At 57.7% G+C, this 15,336-nt stretch overlaps 1 protein-coding gene across 27 annotated transcripts in view; it reads right to left on the bottom strand.

The window, feature by feature from the left end:
- MROH1 (maestro heat like repeat family member 1) overlaps positions 1–15,336 on the bottom strand; it is a 115,935-nt gene that overhangs the window by 11,761 nt on the left and 88,838 nt on the right. For 13 of the 27 annotated variants that reach the window (XR_010121794.1, XR_010121795.1, XM_055287630.2 and 10 more), the window contains 18 exons: positions 11,888–11,995; positions 11,572–11,716; positions 11,408–11,448; positions 11,009–11,150; positions 10,620–10,672; positions 10,085–10,192; positions 9,653–9,772; positions 9,248–9,370; positions 8,270–8,416; positions 8,156–8,182; positions 7,170–7,292; positions 6,843–6,922; positions 6,376–6,490; positions 6,173–6,268; positions 5,440–5,544; positions 2,966–3,101; positions 2,723–2,835; positions 1,048–1,200 (listed from right to left, as the gene is read on the bottom strand). Coding sequence is in view for 25 of the 27 variants with exons in the window: in XM_055287630.2 (XP_055143605.1) it covers positions 1,048–1,200; positions 2,723–2,835; positions 2,966–3,101; positions 5,440–5,544; positions 6,173–6,268; positions 6,376–6,490; positions 6,843–6,922; positions 7,170–7,292; positions 8,156–8,182; positions 8,270–8,416; positions 9,248–9,370; positions 9,653–9,772; positions 10,085–10,192; positions 10,620–10,672; positions 11,009–11,150; positions 11,408–11,448; positions 11,572–11,716; positions 11,888–11,995 (1,935 nt within the window). In the remaining 2 variants the exon portion in view is untranslated. The remainder of the gene's footprint in view (positions 1–1,047; positions 1,201–2,722; positions 2,836–2,965; positions 3,102–5,439; positions 5,545–6,172; positions 6,269–6,375; positions 6,491–6,842; positions 6,923–7,169; positions 7,293–8,155; positions 8,183–8,269; positions 8,417–9,247; positions 9,371–9,652; positions 9,773–10,084; positions 10,193–10,619; positions 10,673–11,008; positions 11,151–11,407; positions 11,449–11,571; positions 11,717–11,887; positions 11,996–15,336) is intronic. The other 14 variants (XM_063643044.1, XM_063643045.1, XM_063643048.1 and 11 more) reach the window with 6 other exon arrangements.

The raw sequence follows: 15,336 nt of genomic DNA, 5'->3' as shown, positions 1-15,336 counted from the left end.
AGCTGGGCCTGAGATGGAAGGATGGGACTTGGGGGGCTGTGAGTTTGCGACTGTCCTGCTGCTCCAGAAGGCAGATGAACGGAACACGGGGGATACATGGGCAGGAGGACGCTGGCCCTGGGACCCCCACGCCCACCACAAGTCCAGCAGCAGCATAGCATGTGAGCCTCACTCTGGGGGACGGCCTTGTCATAAGGGGGCTCCCTGCCCATGGTGGGACTGGTCTGGGAGTCTCCAGCCTCAGCCATGGTGACCCCTACTGCCAAATGTCTACTGCACAGCTGGTAAATACCACCATGTGGGGTGAAAACAAAGCAGTGGGCCATGAGGTCAGGCTTGCCTCGCCCTGGGGGATGGCTGACAGACTGTGGGCTCAGGGAAACATGAGTGCTTTCACCCGCCTTCCCACTTCCTTTTCCCCCCTTATTCTCTCAGTACTTGTTTTTGCCAAATTCTAACCCCTGTCTTCAGACATAAGAAAAAGGGTTGTCCATGATAGTCCTGTAGGGAAAGGGAGCAGAGCAGTGAGGGTCACACCCGGGGAGGGCTGGGCAGGGTGGTCCAGGACAGGCCAGGGCCACCCTCACTGTTTTCTCCCACCGTGTCACCTCTCCAAGAGCCACCGCCCCACTCCTGCCCTGCCCGCCCCTCCCCACCCTCTCCCACCTTCTCCTGGAGCCATCGCCCCACTCCTGCCCTGCCCGCCCCTCCCCACCCTCTCCCACCTTCTCCTGGAGCCACCGCCCCACTCCTGCCCTGCCCGCCCCTCCCCACCCTCTCCCACCTTCTCCTGGAGCCACCGCCCCACTCCTGCCCTGCCCGCCCCTCCCCACCCTCTCCCACCTTCTCCTGGAACCACCGCCCCGCCCTCTCCCACCTTCTCCTCGAGCCACAGCCCCGCCCTCTCCCACCTTCTCCTGGAGCCACAGCCCCGCCCTCTCCCACCTTCTCCTGGAGCCACAGCCCCGCCCTCTCCCACCTTCTCCTGGAGCCACAGCCCCGCCCTCTCCCACCATCTCCTGGAGCCACAGCCCCGCCCTCTCCCACCTTCTCCTGGAGCACGCCTCCCCGCTCCTGCAGCAGGCAGTTGATCATGACCGTAGCTGCTCGGGAGCAGTTCTTTTCGGGGTCTCCCAGGGCCTCAAACATGGTTAGCAAGAGGCTGATGAGCTGGTCTGGGGGGAGGCGCTTGGCAATAATCTAGGAGTAAGGCGATGCCAGAGGTTAAGGAGGGAAGGGGGGCACCCCCAACGCCACTTCTCCGAGGCATCGAGTCTCAGGGGCTCGCGTTAAGGCGGGAGGCCACGCCCCTTCTCGCAGCCCGGCCCCAGCCGCCGGGCCCTGTGCCTTCAATGAGCTCGCTGCACGGGGGTGGGGTCTCCTCTGGAACCTGCCAGGGCCTGCGGGAACCTGGGCGCGCTCCTGGAAGGTGGTGCCTGGGCAGCTGCAGGGCTGGGGTCACAGCACCCTCCTCGGCTCCTTCTGACCAGTGAAGTGGGCTGGGAGCAGCCCTGTGATGCAGTCGCCCTGGAGCTCTCTAGAACACGGGGTCAAGGGCAGATGAGCCTTAGCTCACACCTGTGATCCCAGCACCAGAAAGGGCCCTGGTGACCTACCCCTCCTTCCTTTGCAGGAGACACAGTCTCTGGACCTGGAAGGCCATTCCTAAGCACCAAATGGAGACAGGCCGTGTTCCAGCTTGGGGACCCACATGAGAGCACGGAGGGAGGGGCAGCTTTCTTATCCCCTTGGAGGGACTTTTTTTTTGTTTTTTTTTTTTTTGAGACGGAGTCTCACTCTGTCGCCCAGTCTGGAGTGCAGTGGCGCAATCTCGGCTCACTGCAAGCTCCGCCTCCCGGGTTCACGCCATTCTCCTGCCTCAGCCTCCCTAGTAGCTGGGACTACAGGCGCCCACCACCACGCCCGGCTAATTTTTTTTTTGTATTTTTAGTAGAGACGGGGTTTCACTGTGTTAGCCAGGATGGTCTCGATCTCCTGACCTCGTGATCCACCCGCCTCGGCCTCCCAAAGTGCTGGGATTACAGACGTGAGCCACCGCGCCCGGCGGGACTTTTTTTTTTTTTCCTGCTGTAAGGCAATACTTTAATAATACTCAAGCTTGTGTTCTAATATGCTGAGCCTCAGAGTGGACCAGGCAGGCATGGGTCGGGGAGGGGACGCAGTGCCCAGGGCCATCCTCCCTTCAGATGGCAGTGGACAAAGCACCTTGACCAGCTGGAACCAAAGGCAGGGCCCGTCCCTGGTCCCTTGGCAAGAGCTAGAGCCCACTGCACCCTGCAGGCGATGACCCTAGCCCCCCGCGTGGCTCTTGGGTAGCCTTTGGGGACAACACCACACAGTGCAGCCACTGGAGACTGTTCCAGAAAGCTGCATCTTCATGAGCAGGCCAGGTGTCAGTGGCAGGCAGAGGGCGGCTGGGCCTCATGGCACCCCATTCTCTCCTAGGCCTCTGCCAGGTCTCAAGACAAACAGCACCTTCCTCTCGTATGGACTGCACTGCCCCAGTGTAGGCGGGTGTGGGTGATGGGGCCAGTGCAGGGCAGCGCCGGCAACTAATGGAAACACCCAGGCCCTGCCCCATGCCCACTGGCCATGGGTGGCACTTACAGAGGCTAGGGGAGGCCAGGTGCTGCCTCGGAAGTCCCTGTTAGCCCCAGATAGTGCCAGCCTGCCTTCCGGCCGCAGAGCTCCCAGCTGGTACCTGGCCTACACTGTGGCAGGTGTGGAAGAGAATGGCGGGGTCAGGGTGCACGAGGCCATCCTTGAGGCTGAGGAGCCGCTCCGCCACGTCATCGCGGTAGTCCCGGGAGAAGCCTGAGAGGCGGCAGGAACGAGCAGTCGGGCCCAGGCCCTCCCTGGCGATCCCGCAGCCTGGACTCTGCACCTCATCCCTCCAAGCACCCCTGCACGACCACTGGCCCCCACACTCCTGACGAGGGCTCACCCTCATAGCCGAGCTGGAGGTAGAGCAGGGAGTAGACACAGTCCACGGCCTCCTGGCGGGTGGCAGGCCACAGGTCCGCACACCGTGGGGAGAAGAGGCCGATGAGAAGGCCCAGGTTGTGGAAGGGCACCAGGGCCTGGAGGAGGAGATGCCTGGGCTATTGGAACGCTGGGCTATTGGGCTATTGGATGCCACCTATGCCACCTGTACCCAGAGGAGGGCTGGAGTGTGGCCAGGAGTGCTGCTGGTGTCCACGAAGCCCTGGGCCCTCACTGTGGCCAACACAGCTCCCAGCGAGTTCCTCCCTCCCCTCCCGCTGCAGCGTGGGTGCTGCTCAGCTCAGCTCTGACCACACCTCGTCTATACTAGGGCCACACAGGCTCCCAGGCCGGGCCCCTACAAGGAGGGCCAGGCCAGGCCGACATGGGCACACAGGCATGTGCAAGTAGATGGACAACTGGGGTGAGGAGGGGGCCCCAAATGGGAGGAGTGCACGGGCTCTGCCAATTTGGGTGAGGGGCAGGACTGTACAAGACTCCCTCACACCCTGACTGTTCTGGTCCTGCCTTCCAGAGCCTTTCTGCTCTCCTCAGTCCTGCCCCTCCCATGCTCCTATAGGCAAACACCTTCCTCCTACTTCCACACCTCCTCCCCAGCAGACACACCTGTCCCCCTCCCACCACCTGCTCCCTTCTCAGCCCCCATGTGTGAGGCCTTCCTGGGAGGTGCTCCCACCCTGCCCTTGCGCAGGATCCTGGGCTCAGATGGAAACCTGGTATCTACTTGGGCACCACTGATGAGAAAGAATTTCAAGTCAGAAGGGAAAGGCTGGAATGTTAGAGAAAGACTGCAGGGTGACCAGCCACTGTTCTTAGGCTGGGCGGGCATCCATCACACCATGCACCAAGGTGAGCTTCAGCCAGACCAGGGTTATGTGATGAGCAGGCCATGAAAGCGTGAGGTGGGAAGAGCCCTGAACACACGAGATTTGGCCACATAAAGAATGAAAGTTTCGGCCGGGTGCAGTGGCTCATGCCTGTAATCCCAGCACTTTGGGAGGCGGAGGTGGGCAGATCACTTGAGGTCAGGAGTTCAAGACCAGCCTCGCCAACATGATGAAGTGCCGCCTCTACTAAAAATACAAAAATTAGCCAGGAGTGGTGGTGGGCGCCTGTAATCCCAGCTACTTGGGAGGCTGGGGCAGGAGAATCGCTTGAACCCAGGAGGCGGAGGTTGCTGTGAGCCAAGATCGTGCCACTGCACTCCAGTCTGGGTGAGAGTGAGAGACTCGGTCTCAGAAAGGAAAGAAAGAAAGAAAGGAAAGGAAGGAAAGGAGGAAGGGAGTGAGGGAGGGAAGGAGGGAGTGAGGGAAAGAAAAGAAAAAAGAAAAGAAAAAAAGAAAAGAAAAGATAGTTTTGGTGCATTAATAAAAGGCCGGGCACGGTGGCTCACGCCTGTAATCCCAGCACTTTGGGAGGCCGAGGCGGGTGGATCACGAGGTCAGGAGATCGAGACCATCCTGGCTAACACGGTGAAGCCCTGTCTCTACTAAAAATACAAAAAATTAGCTGGGCGAGGTGGCAGGCGCCTGTAGTCCCAGCTACGCGGGAGGCTGAGACAGGAGAATGGCGTGAACCCTGGGGGGCGGAGCCTGCAGTGAGCCGAGATCGCGCCACTGCACTCCAGCCTGGGTGAAAGAGTGAGACTCCGTCTCAAAAAAAAAAAAAGAAATAAAAAAAAATAAAAAAATAAAATAAAATAAAATAAAAGGCCAGGTGCAGTGGCTTACATCTGTAACCCCAGCATCTGTAATCCCAGCATTTTGGGAGGCCGAGACAGGAGGATCACTCGAGCCCAAGAGTTCAAGACCAGCCTGGGCAATGTAGCAAGACCCCATCTCTACGAAAAATGAAAGAAAATCAGTTGGGTGTGGTGGCATACACCTGTAGTCTCAGCTACTCGGGAGGCCAAGGCGGGAGGATCAATTGAGCCCAGGAGTTCCAGGCTGCAGTGTTTGTACCATTGCACTCCAGCCCAGGAAACAGAGTGAGATCCTGTCTCAGGGAAAAAGAGAGAAAAGAAAGCCTAGAATAATCCTGATAGATGACAAAAAGATATTTAGCAAAATCTAATATCTGTTCCTGATAAAAGTTCTCATTAAAACAAATAGATGCTTCTGCAACATGATAAAAATATCGCCAACCAAATCAAGCACCGCGCTGAACAGTGAAGCCCTGGAGACCAGAGGTGCACGTTCCTCCTGGCTAACAGTGGGCCCCTGATGACAACGGACTCTACTCTGAGCAGCCATCCCTGACCACTCCTGGCCCTGACAGGCCCTCAATCCACGTCTCAAGGAAGAGGACTGTGGCCTGAGCTGGGGCGGCGGCCAAAGGAAGCCAGGAAGGCAGCTCACACTCTGGGTCATGAGTGCCACAGGCAGCAGCACCTGGGCCGGTGACCCAGGTACTCACGCTGACACGCAGGTGCTCCAGGAAGTAGCGCAGCAGGAGGGCGCTCAGGCCCAGGGCCCGCGCCCGCTCGTGACCTCTTGGGGACTTGATCCACGGGCTCAGGTGCTGAGGAAGAGGGGGCTTCACACAGGTACTGCTCAGAGGGCAGCCCTGGGGGCAAGGAGCCTTGTGCATCATGGGCCAGCTCAGTGTCCCTGCCAGGCCATCTTTCCGGGGCTACAGGGGGCCAAGCCGGGGACCCAGAGTGGTGCCAGCCTCAGGCCACCGTAGATCCTCTGGCCCTGCCACTCTGTCCTCCAGTCTGGTCACAGACACAACCCAGCCCAGGTGGACCCAGTGTCAGCCAGGACTATGGAGGGACAGGGTTGAGGCCACCTTGGTCCTAGAAGAACACACTCCGAGCATGGGGGTCGGCCCCACCCTAGCCCACCATAGTGCCACCCTGGTAGCGGCCCCCAGTCAGGAGCCATGAGTACCTGTGGGCCCCTCCATCCCCATGCCATGCAGTGGGGGGAGAGGACAGGCTCCAGAGGTCCCACCTGGGTCAGGGCCTCCTCAACTGCTTGCCGGCCCAGATGTGAGGGGGTGCACCTGCCTGTTCATAAACCACCCCCAACTGCAGAGAGCACCAAACGGTCCCTGTGGTGCCCACATGTGGAGAGAGGGCCAGCAGCCAGGTGGAGTGCCCTCTGTGCCCCCATCCCCATCCCCATGACAGTTCCCCCCTGCACACCTCAATCATGATCTGCAGGCCTTGGGGGGTCATGTTCCGCTGCAGGAGGCTCGTCAGCAGATCCTCAAGGGCGTGCAGTGTCTCCAGATACAGGGACTGGAAGGAGAGCCAGGCCGTCCAGCCCCACCAGTGACCCCGCAGCCTATAGTGGCCTCCCGCCGCTCTCACGGGTGTGGACACAGGCAAAGGAAACATGGGGATACCTTCTGGCAGCCTCCGTCCTCCTCCATGGGCTCAGGCAGCAGGGCCATGATGCTGTGCAGGCAGCCACGGATCACATCCGCCCGGGCCTGCTCATCCAGCGCCGGCTCCACGGAGCTGAGAGGTAAGTTAAGGGCCCCAGAGGCTGAGGCTCAGACACCCAGCAACCTCCAGGCCTGTGCGGGCAGCACAGCCACTGCCATGTTTACTCTGCTCCAGACCATGGTGGCACCCCACGCAGCATGTGCATACACACGTATGCACACGCACACACAAGGCATGCACACATACACACGCGCGCACACACAGGCACACGCACATACACACGCGCACACATGCACGCATAGGCACACACACGCACATACACACGCACACACACATGCACACATGCGCACACAGGCATGCACACACACACACATGCACGCACACACACAGCTGCACGGGCCTGTGCAGAGGCAGGAAAGGATACACCAAGTAAGTGCAGGTGAGCATGGCTTTCTTCCGAATAGGTGTCCTCAGGGAGTCCGGGGGCTCTGCCCTGATGAACTCCTGGGTAAGGCAGGTGCACGACTCAGCCCTTGGAGGAAACGCCAGCTCTCCTCCCTGGTCAAGCTCTGTTCCCCAGCCTAAGTGACAGGCGGGGCCCGAGGAGCAGAGCCCCCTGTGTCCCTACCTGGCCCCTCCCATGTTCCCAGGCTGTCTTCACGTTATCACACTCAGTGCCCCCAATCCCCACCTCTGGCCTCAGTCTCCCAGGAACCTGCCTGAGGACCTGTCAGGCCACGGCCACGCTCACCATCATCTGTGTCACCAGCTCTGCTTTCCGGGTGAAGTGGAAGGAGCCAGCCTGGGTGCTGCTGCAGATGGCACGGCTGACCATGCACACACTCTGGACAAGGCACAGCTTCAGGGCTGGGTCCTGCAGGGACGCAGGGCTACAGGAGACGCCCACGCCCACCCTCCAGGGCTGAACCTATACACACCCCCTTTTCTTTCCTCCGAAGCCAGACGTGCTGCACTCTGCTCTCAAAGGAGCTCTCTAGCCAGCCCTTTTGCTTATCAAAGTCCGTGTGGAAGAAGCGGGGGGCCACCCAGGGGTTCCCCCGTGTCCCATTCCAGAGAAGACAGGCCACAGAGCAGACACTGTGTGGTGTGACCAGAGGGTCCCCCACAGCAGGAGGAGAGTCCTCCAGGGAGCGCTGAAGGGCTGGGGAAAGAACCTCAGCACAGCCCTGCCCTCCCAGCCACCGCAGGAGAACCAGAAGGCCTGTTCTTCAAGGAGAGGCTGACTGTCCCGAGAGAGGGGCTTGTCAGGTTAGTGCCAGGGAGGCCAGAAGAGAAACTTGTTAATGAGGCTGGGGTGAGGCCTTGCGGGTCAGTGGAGCCTCCACTGCCACTTCCACTAGCTTTGGGCCTTGGCCTCTCTCCTAGGTGCTCACTGGGGTCCGGGGAGGTACAGCCTCCATGAGCACTGGGGAGCAGAGCCAGAGGAGGTTCCAGCTGTCCTGGGACGGGTGGGGCTGGCTGAACTCCCTGGGGGACGACAGCCCACGACCTGGCCCCTCGGAGGCGCAGACGCCTCCCTTCTTCCCACTGCCGTCCAGGGCCCAGGCCAGGGCAGGAGCCCTGGTGATGCTCTCCAACGCCTCCTGGAGATGGAGACCAGGAAGCCCCAGCAAGCTCCGAGCTCCCCCTCCAGCCTCTGCCCATGAAGCTCAACCCGCCCAGAGGAGAGCCAAGAGTGGAGAAGCCAGTCCAGCACTTAATTCCTACACACTGTACCTTGGTTTCTACCTTTACTCCTAGAACCTGAACAACAAAAAGTGAAATGAGTTAAGATGTGACTCCCCGGCAGCCCCAGCTCCCCTGGCGTGGCAGGCCCACCGCAATGCCCACCTTGGTGTTGAAGTGCTGGCAGATGTTCCGGAGGATGTCCGACTCCACCTTGGCCAGCACCAGCTCCCGGGGGGCCCGGGCCGCCACGTGCCCGTAGCACAGGATCAGAGCACTCTTCACCTTCTCCACCTCGTTCTCACTTCGATCCTGAAAGGCCAGAGGAACCAGCGGGACTTCAGTTACACAATTACACTCCCCGACGGGAATCCTTGGCCTCAGAAACTCCTGAAATCCTCCCAGAAGAAGGGCCAGGGCCAGTCAGTGACAGCAGAGGTATGACTCAGCCATGCAGGGCACCACCTGAATCTGGGGATGGGGAGAGCCTGTTTGAAAGGGGCAGGAGCACAGGCAGCCAGCCAGGCATGGGCCCACTGGGTACCGAGGCAGCAGAGGGCCAAGGGTCAAAGCAGCGCAGCCACATGTGAGAGTCAGGCAGGAGGCAGCTGAGAAGAGCTCAAGGCCCCACCCTTGCTGCACTGCAGATCAGCCTCCATCCGCACAGCAAGGGCTGGGAAGCCCTGCGTGCTTGGTCCAGCCCTGAGATGCTGTAACTGGGACAGTTACGGGAGACAGAAAATAGAGGGACCACAGCCGGGTTGGGGGCCTGCGGCAGGGGCCCCCTCCTTCCTTAAACCAGGCTCAGGCTCCGCCAGCACAGCTGGTGGTTTGGCAAGAACGCAGAATCTGCCAGCCACCAGGGGGCAGAGGTCTGCCCTGGCCACAAGCCCCTCTCATCACCCAAACCTGGCAGAGACGTGGCCCTGGCCACAGCTACATTTGCCTCCGGGAGGCCATTCTGCCGCCCTCCCCACTGGGAGCACCCACGCACAGGCCCCGCCCACGGAAGGAATGCAGGAGCAAAAATTGCTCCAGGGACGCAACCGGCTTCCTGCCCCACTCCAGCCCGCAGGGCACCCGCTGAGCCTCAAACTTGTGGATAGACAGCTGTCCCCAGCCCTGCACCGGTGTCAGCCTAACCTTAAAAATGTTGAGAATGCCAGTGGATTTTCTGAAGACCTCTGACCTCACGAAGTCCTCCAGCTGGGCCAGCGTGTCCTCGAGGTGGGAGACGGCACAGATCCCGAAGCAGCAGGCAAGGCCCTGGGGGGCAGCACACTTACCCCGGGCAGGGGAGGGCACGCGCTGCCACACACGCAAGCACACTGTCATGTGTGGACACAGGGGCACACCCACATGTACACACATGCGCACACTTGCATACACATCAACACATTGTGCACACACCCTCTTTGTGCATGTACGCACACCACACGTGTATGCACACACAGGCATGCAGGCTGGCCGGCTGCCTCAGAGAACAGCAGGTGCCACCGTCCTCCAGCCCTGGGATGTCTGGGGCTTCTGCAGGGAGAGTGGCCCCACCTCACGTTCTGCCTCCTCCTGGTATCTAGCAGTCTCCAGCAGCTCTTGAAGGTGCTTCCTCACCACTTCCTTACTTGAAGCAGCACCCAGGGTGGTTCCTATGCATTTGTACAGGAAATTCTGAAACAAAACCAGAGAACATGGTTGTGCCTGACTCCTGAGTACAAGGAGACCCAGCGCTGCCACGGGGCTGCCCCTGGGGTGCACCTCCTGCCCACAGGCTGATGAGAACTGCGGGGTGAGTCCGGGGCAACATCTGAGGAATAAGGGGTGGGGCCAATGGGCTCTCGCACCTCCTGGCCCTCAGCCACGAGGAGGCTCTGCCAGGCCACCAGGGCCACGGGAGACAGGGCCCAGACAGCAAGTGACAGACACGAGACCCAGGAACTCAGAGCCCAAGTACCACGCCAAGAACGCCAGCAGGCGCCCCACCTTCTCCTGAGGTGCCTCATCGTAGCAGGGCAGCTGCCTGCACAGCTCCAGGCTCAGCTGGCAGATCCACGCGTTGTCAGAAACGATGGCCAGGGTGTCTCGCAGGAACTGCAGGCCAAGATGCCACTGAGGGGCTGGGAGCCCGACCCCTCACAGAGCTGGCTGGAGTCTGGGCACATCCTCATGTGCTGTGGCTGCAGGGGCTGCAGACTACCTTCCAGCGGAGGCCAGGGGTGGCAGAGCCAACCCTCAGGGGACAGCCATGTCGCAGTTGGCTCACCAGGCAGGGCGAGAGGTGGCCCCTGACGCTTGGGGCTGCGACTGCTAGAAGGCTGGTGCCTCGTCACAGCAAGGCCCCCGCTGCAAGGCTGCCAGGGGTCTTCAGCCTTGAAGCTGCCTGATCCTTGGCTCTCCAGCCAAACCACGAGGTGAGGTCGAGGCAGGTGGTCCAGGCTCTGCCACCCCAGCACCCCCCAGGCCAGACAACACCTTAAGGCCCAGGATGGGCCGTGCCCCAACCACCCCCGGCCCTCACCATCAACAGCTTCTCCTCCCACTCCTCCTGTGGCAGGGTCTCTTCCGTGTGCTCTGAAATGACAGCCGCGCAGGCCAGCCCATCCCACATGCACCAGTGAGGCTCAGAGCCCAGCGCCTGCCCTGGAGCTGGGGATGCTCAGCACAGAGAGGCCCCACTGCCCCCCACCTGCTCCCAGGAAGCACCCAGCGGGAGTGCTTTTCAAGCCCCAGGTCATCTGGGGCCTTTCTTGGACCACAGGGGAGACTGTTTTTTCCAATTATACAACCCTAGTCCCCACTGGTCACCCTAGTGCCACTTGGCAAAGGTGGGGTCAGAGCTAGCACCCTCCTGCTCTGAGACCTGCCCTCCCCACAGGGCTATGCACCCCATCCTGACCCCGGCCTCACCATCCAGGTACCCCAGCAGCAGCGGGACAGTTGTCTCCCAATGCTGACCCAGCAAAGGGTGAATGTTAGGGTGCAGAACACTGAGGAGACGCAGCGCTGCCGCCCCACGTCCGTCCCCCAGGTAGGGGCTGGAAGACACAACCTGAAAAGAGGCAGTGTGGGAGCCGGGTCTGAGCAGGGAGCACTGACCATGCCCACAACCTGCACCTGCAGGGCCACAGCACCCGACGGGGGACCTGGCTCTTCCCGAAGCTGGGCCGCCCACGTAGAGGAAAACCATGCCTGAGCCCTGACCACGGCTGCCCACTGAGAAGGTAACCCCTTCCAAGCCTGGGTGGAGCACAGGGACACAGTGGGGCGCTGGGCACGCTGTGAAAGGGCGAGAAGGGCGAGGCTCACCAGCAGTCTTCCAGTTACCGCATAGGGAGACGGGAGGCTCGCTGGAGACAAGAGGTGGAAATAGTCAGTGGGGGGCTGCCTGTAGCCCTGAGGCGGGTGTCAGGAACTGGAGGATGGGGAAGTAGGGGCAGGAGCGGGGAGGTGGGGTACGGCGCGGCACGCACCATGGGCGTCGTACTGGATGAGGAAGGCGTCGGCCCCGGCCTCCTGCCTCTTCTGCGCCAGATGCACGAGGCTCCTGCAGAGCGGAGTCAGGGCCCCGGTGAAGCGCACAGGGGTGAGGAACTGGAGCAGGTACGGCCAGAGGACCTAGGGGAGCAGAGGGCCTGGTCTGCACCTGCCCAGAGGGAGGTCTCATGCAGATAGGGCCCTGCCAGAGCTCCGAGGTGGAGACAGACCCTTTGCTGGGCCTGAGCACCCTGGGCCACTGCCCTGGAGAGCTCTGTTGTCGCCAGGCAGGGACAGGTGCTGTGCACTCACGTGACTCATCCTGTCCACGGTGGTGCTGACCAGGTAGAGGGTGCGCACGCTGATGGCCCGCACACTGTCGGCCTTGGGGTCCTTGCTGCCGGGGCCTGGCTTCTCAGGCTGGAGGAAGGCAAAAGGCAAAGGCGTGTGTGGGCGGCCGTGGCTCTGGGCCTGAGGACACAGCCTGCCCGGAAGCAGGGCAGACCCTGGGCCTCGCCGCAGGACATGCAGACACGCGCACCACCTGCCACAGACAGGAAAGGCACTCTCCGCTAAGATCACCCAAGAAAGCAGGCTCACCTGCCTCAGTTCTCATCTCCAAAACAAACAAAACCTTGAGCATCTGCTAAGCTACTGACTCCATAAAAAATAACTGCTCGTGACGTTGCAATGCCTGCAGGGGAGGAACGGGGTAGCCTCTGTGGGAACGTTAACCGTGTCAGAAAACCTGGTTCCCACGAGGACACCACCCAGCCTCGGCAGCCACAGTGGGCTGGATGCCTGCCGTCCTCTCTGTACACTCAGCTCCCCGGAAGGCATCCCTGCAAGCAGACGACTTCTGTTTCCCACACGTTCCATTCAGGTTTTGAAATACCAAAAAGTAAAAGCTCAACAACAAAGTGGCATATTGGAAAAATGGCAACACTGCAAGGACTTCTAATCCCTCTCTTTCAGAAGCCAAAAGTCACACAGAAAAAAAAAAAGTGATATTTAGGCCTTGAACTTCAATTTTTACAGTAGGCTCTAAAAATATAGACAGAACTTCATACCAAACATACACTTTTAAATCCTGACCATTAGGCCAAAAATAATATTGCAACCAACACTTAAAAGCAGAAATCAACCTGGCCAGATTCAATATAACAATAAGTCCACAATAACCATGAAAATCTACCGACCTGGAGATTTTAAAGATCATAAAAGAATCATTTGGGTTAGTAAAGAAACCAGATAGAAACTGCAAAATACCTGATAACGAACATTGAGGACATATTCCACCAGGAACACGAATGTTAGGACACAGACTGGGGACAATGCCTATGCGAAAAAATGCACCAAAAGTACCACAACAGGGAAACAAGGAACCACAACGGGGAAATGAGGAGCCAAGAACAAGGAAAATCCCGGAGACAGGGTGTGAAAAAGTATAACCGTGAAATAAAGAATTAATTCAGGAAACGAATAATGTAACGATTCACTGAGGAAGAAATTACTAACTTAGAAGAACAGGCTGCTGAAGACTTCAAGAAAGAAGAAGTTTAAAAAGAATGGAAGAAGAAAAAGCTAAAAGATGTGAAGAGAGCAGTGCTAGCCTTTGGATAACAGATACACCAAAGTCAGTGAGACACAAAAACAGGCGCAAGAAATACTCAAGAAATAAAGGAGCGAGCTTCCCAGAAACAAGAGACCAACAGCTCACGGAAGGGTCCGCAGAGAGGAGGCACGGGCAGCCCCAGGTGAGCTGGGACGCCGTCCTGCACCAGAAAGGGCAACGGGGCCTCAGGACAGGGGCCTGCATGCTCGGAGGGTGCTACCGACCAAGTGTGGGACAGTTTGGACACCAAGGCCAGCAACAGGAACTGCACATGGACCCCTGCGTCAAACAGCAAACCACGAGTCCACGCGGAGAGAGATGCATGCACATAAGAATAGGAGAGGCTCTGGCCAGGTGTGGTGGCTCACGCCTATAATCCCAGCACTTTTGGAGGCCGAGGCAGGCGGATCACAAGGTCAGGAGATCGAGACCATCCTGGCTAACACGGTGAAACCCCGTCTCTACTAAAAATACAAAAAATTAGCCGGGCGTGGTGGCGGGCGCCTGTAGTCCCAGGTACTCGGGAGGCTGAGGCAGAAGAACGGCATGAACCCGGCAGGCGGAGCTTGCAGTGAGTCTCGAGATCACCCCACTGCACTCCAGCCCGGGCAACAAAGCGAGACTCTGTCTCAAAAAAAAAAAAAAAAAAAAAGAATAAGAGAGGCTCTGTCACAAAAGAGGCCAAAGAACTAAATACAGCAATATCACTGGAGTTAGAAAACCATCCATGGATAATTAAAAACAATTGATGCTAAGTGTTTATTTACTTATTTTATTTTATTATTTTTGAGATGGAGTCTCGCTCTGTCACCTAGGCTGGAGTGCAGTGGGGTGATCTCGGCTCACTGCAACCTCTGCCTCCCGAGTTCAAACAATTCTCCTGCCTTAGCCTCCTGAGTAGCTGGGATTACAGGCACCCACCACCATACCTGGCTAATTTTTTTGTATTTTTAGTTTTTTAGTAGAGATGGGGTTTCACCATGTTGGCCAGGCTGGTCTTGAACTCCCGACTTCAAGTGATCCACCCACTTCGGCATCCCAAAGTGCTGGGATTATAGGTGTGAGCCACCGTACCCGGCCTGATGCTGACTAAAAGTTTAATCACAAGAAGATGTTTACTTAATCCCAAAGATCTCCCTACAAACTACTTATTTATTACAAGGCAGAAACAGCAACTTTCCAGTGCAGAAACCGAGCACAGACAAGTGATCAGAACAAGATCAACACTGAAACAAACCAACACTAGGACTCCCAATATGATACACTGGTGGGGACACGCAAGATTCCATGAGATTCCTCCCAAAACTGCATCACCTGGATCAAATCATGAAGAACCACCACCATACTTGAGCTATTCAACAAAATAACTGGTCTCAATTCTTTGAAAGTATCCAGGTCAACAAACACAAGGGCAGGAGGCTAACAGGGCACAGCAGCCACATAATGTATGTGTCTGGGCTGTAGCCTGTGCCAGAAAGCAGCTAAAGGGACAGAACTGGGATGACCAAGGAAGTGCATGGATCAGGTGACATTATGGCCTCCCTGTACAATTTCCTGATTCCAACATCTGGACTACGGTTGTGTAGAACAATGTCCTTAGGAAATAAACAAGGTATTTAGTAGTCAGTGATAAAGGGACACGATGTCTCAAATTTTCTCTCAAATGAGTTGGAAAAAAATTGTGCATGTATGTACCTGTGTATGTGTGTACAGATTACACAAATATCCTACAAAGGCATAAGAAAAGCATATACCACGATCTCTTATATAGACATGAAAATCCTCAACAAAATACCAGCAAACTGAACACAACAATATGTAAAAATGATTATACACCATGACCAAGTGGGATTTATCCCAGGAATGCAGGTTTAACATCTGAAAATCACCTAATGAAATATATCGTATCACTAAAATAAAGAACAAAAATGACAAGCTCATCTTAGGCACAGTAAACAGCACATCAAATCTAGTACTTCTTCATAACAAAACCGCTCAGCAAAGCAGGACTAGAAGGTGGTACCCGTGACCTGATGAAGGCCCACAGCAGGAATCATACCTGATGGTGCCGGCCTAAATGCTTCTACACAAAGAGAGGGAACAAGACAAGGGTGTCCGCTCGCACCCATTTTATTCAACAGTATTG

This window comes from Symphalangus syndactylus, chromosome 7 (genome assembly GCF_028878055.3).
Source record: "Symphalangus syndactylus isolate Jambi chromosome 7, NHGRI_mSymSyn1-v2.1_pri, whole genome shotgun sequence".
NCBI lineage: Eukaryota > Metazoa > Chordata > Mammalia > Primates > Hylobatidae > Symphalangus > Symphalangus syndactylus.
Note: the sequence above shows the minus strand (reverse complement) of the source record. Positions and strands in the feature narration are given on the sequence as shown.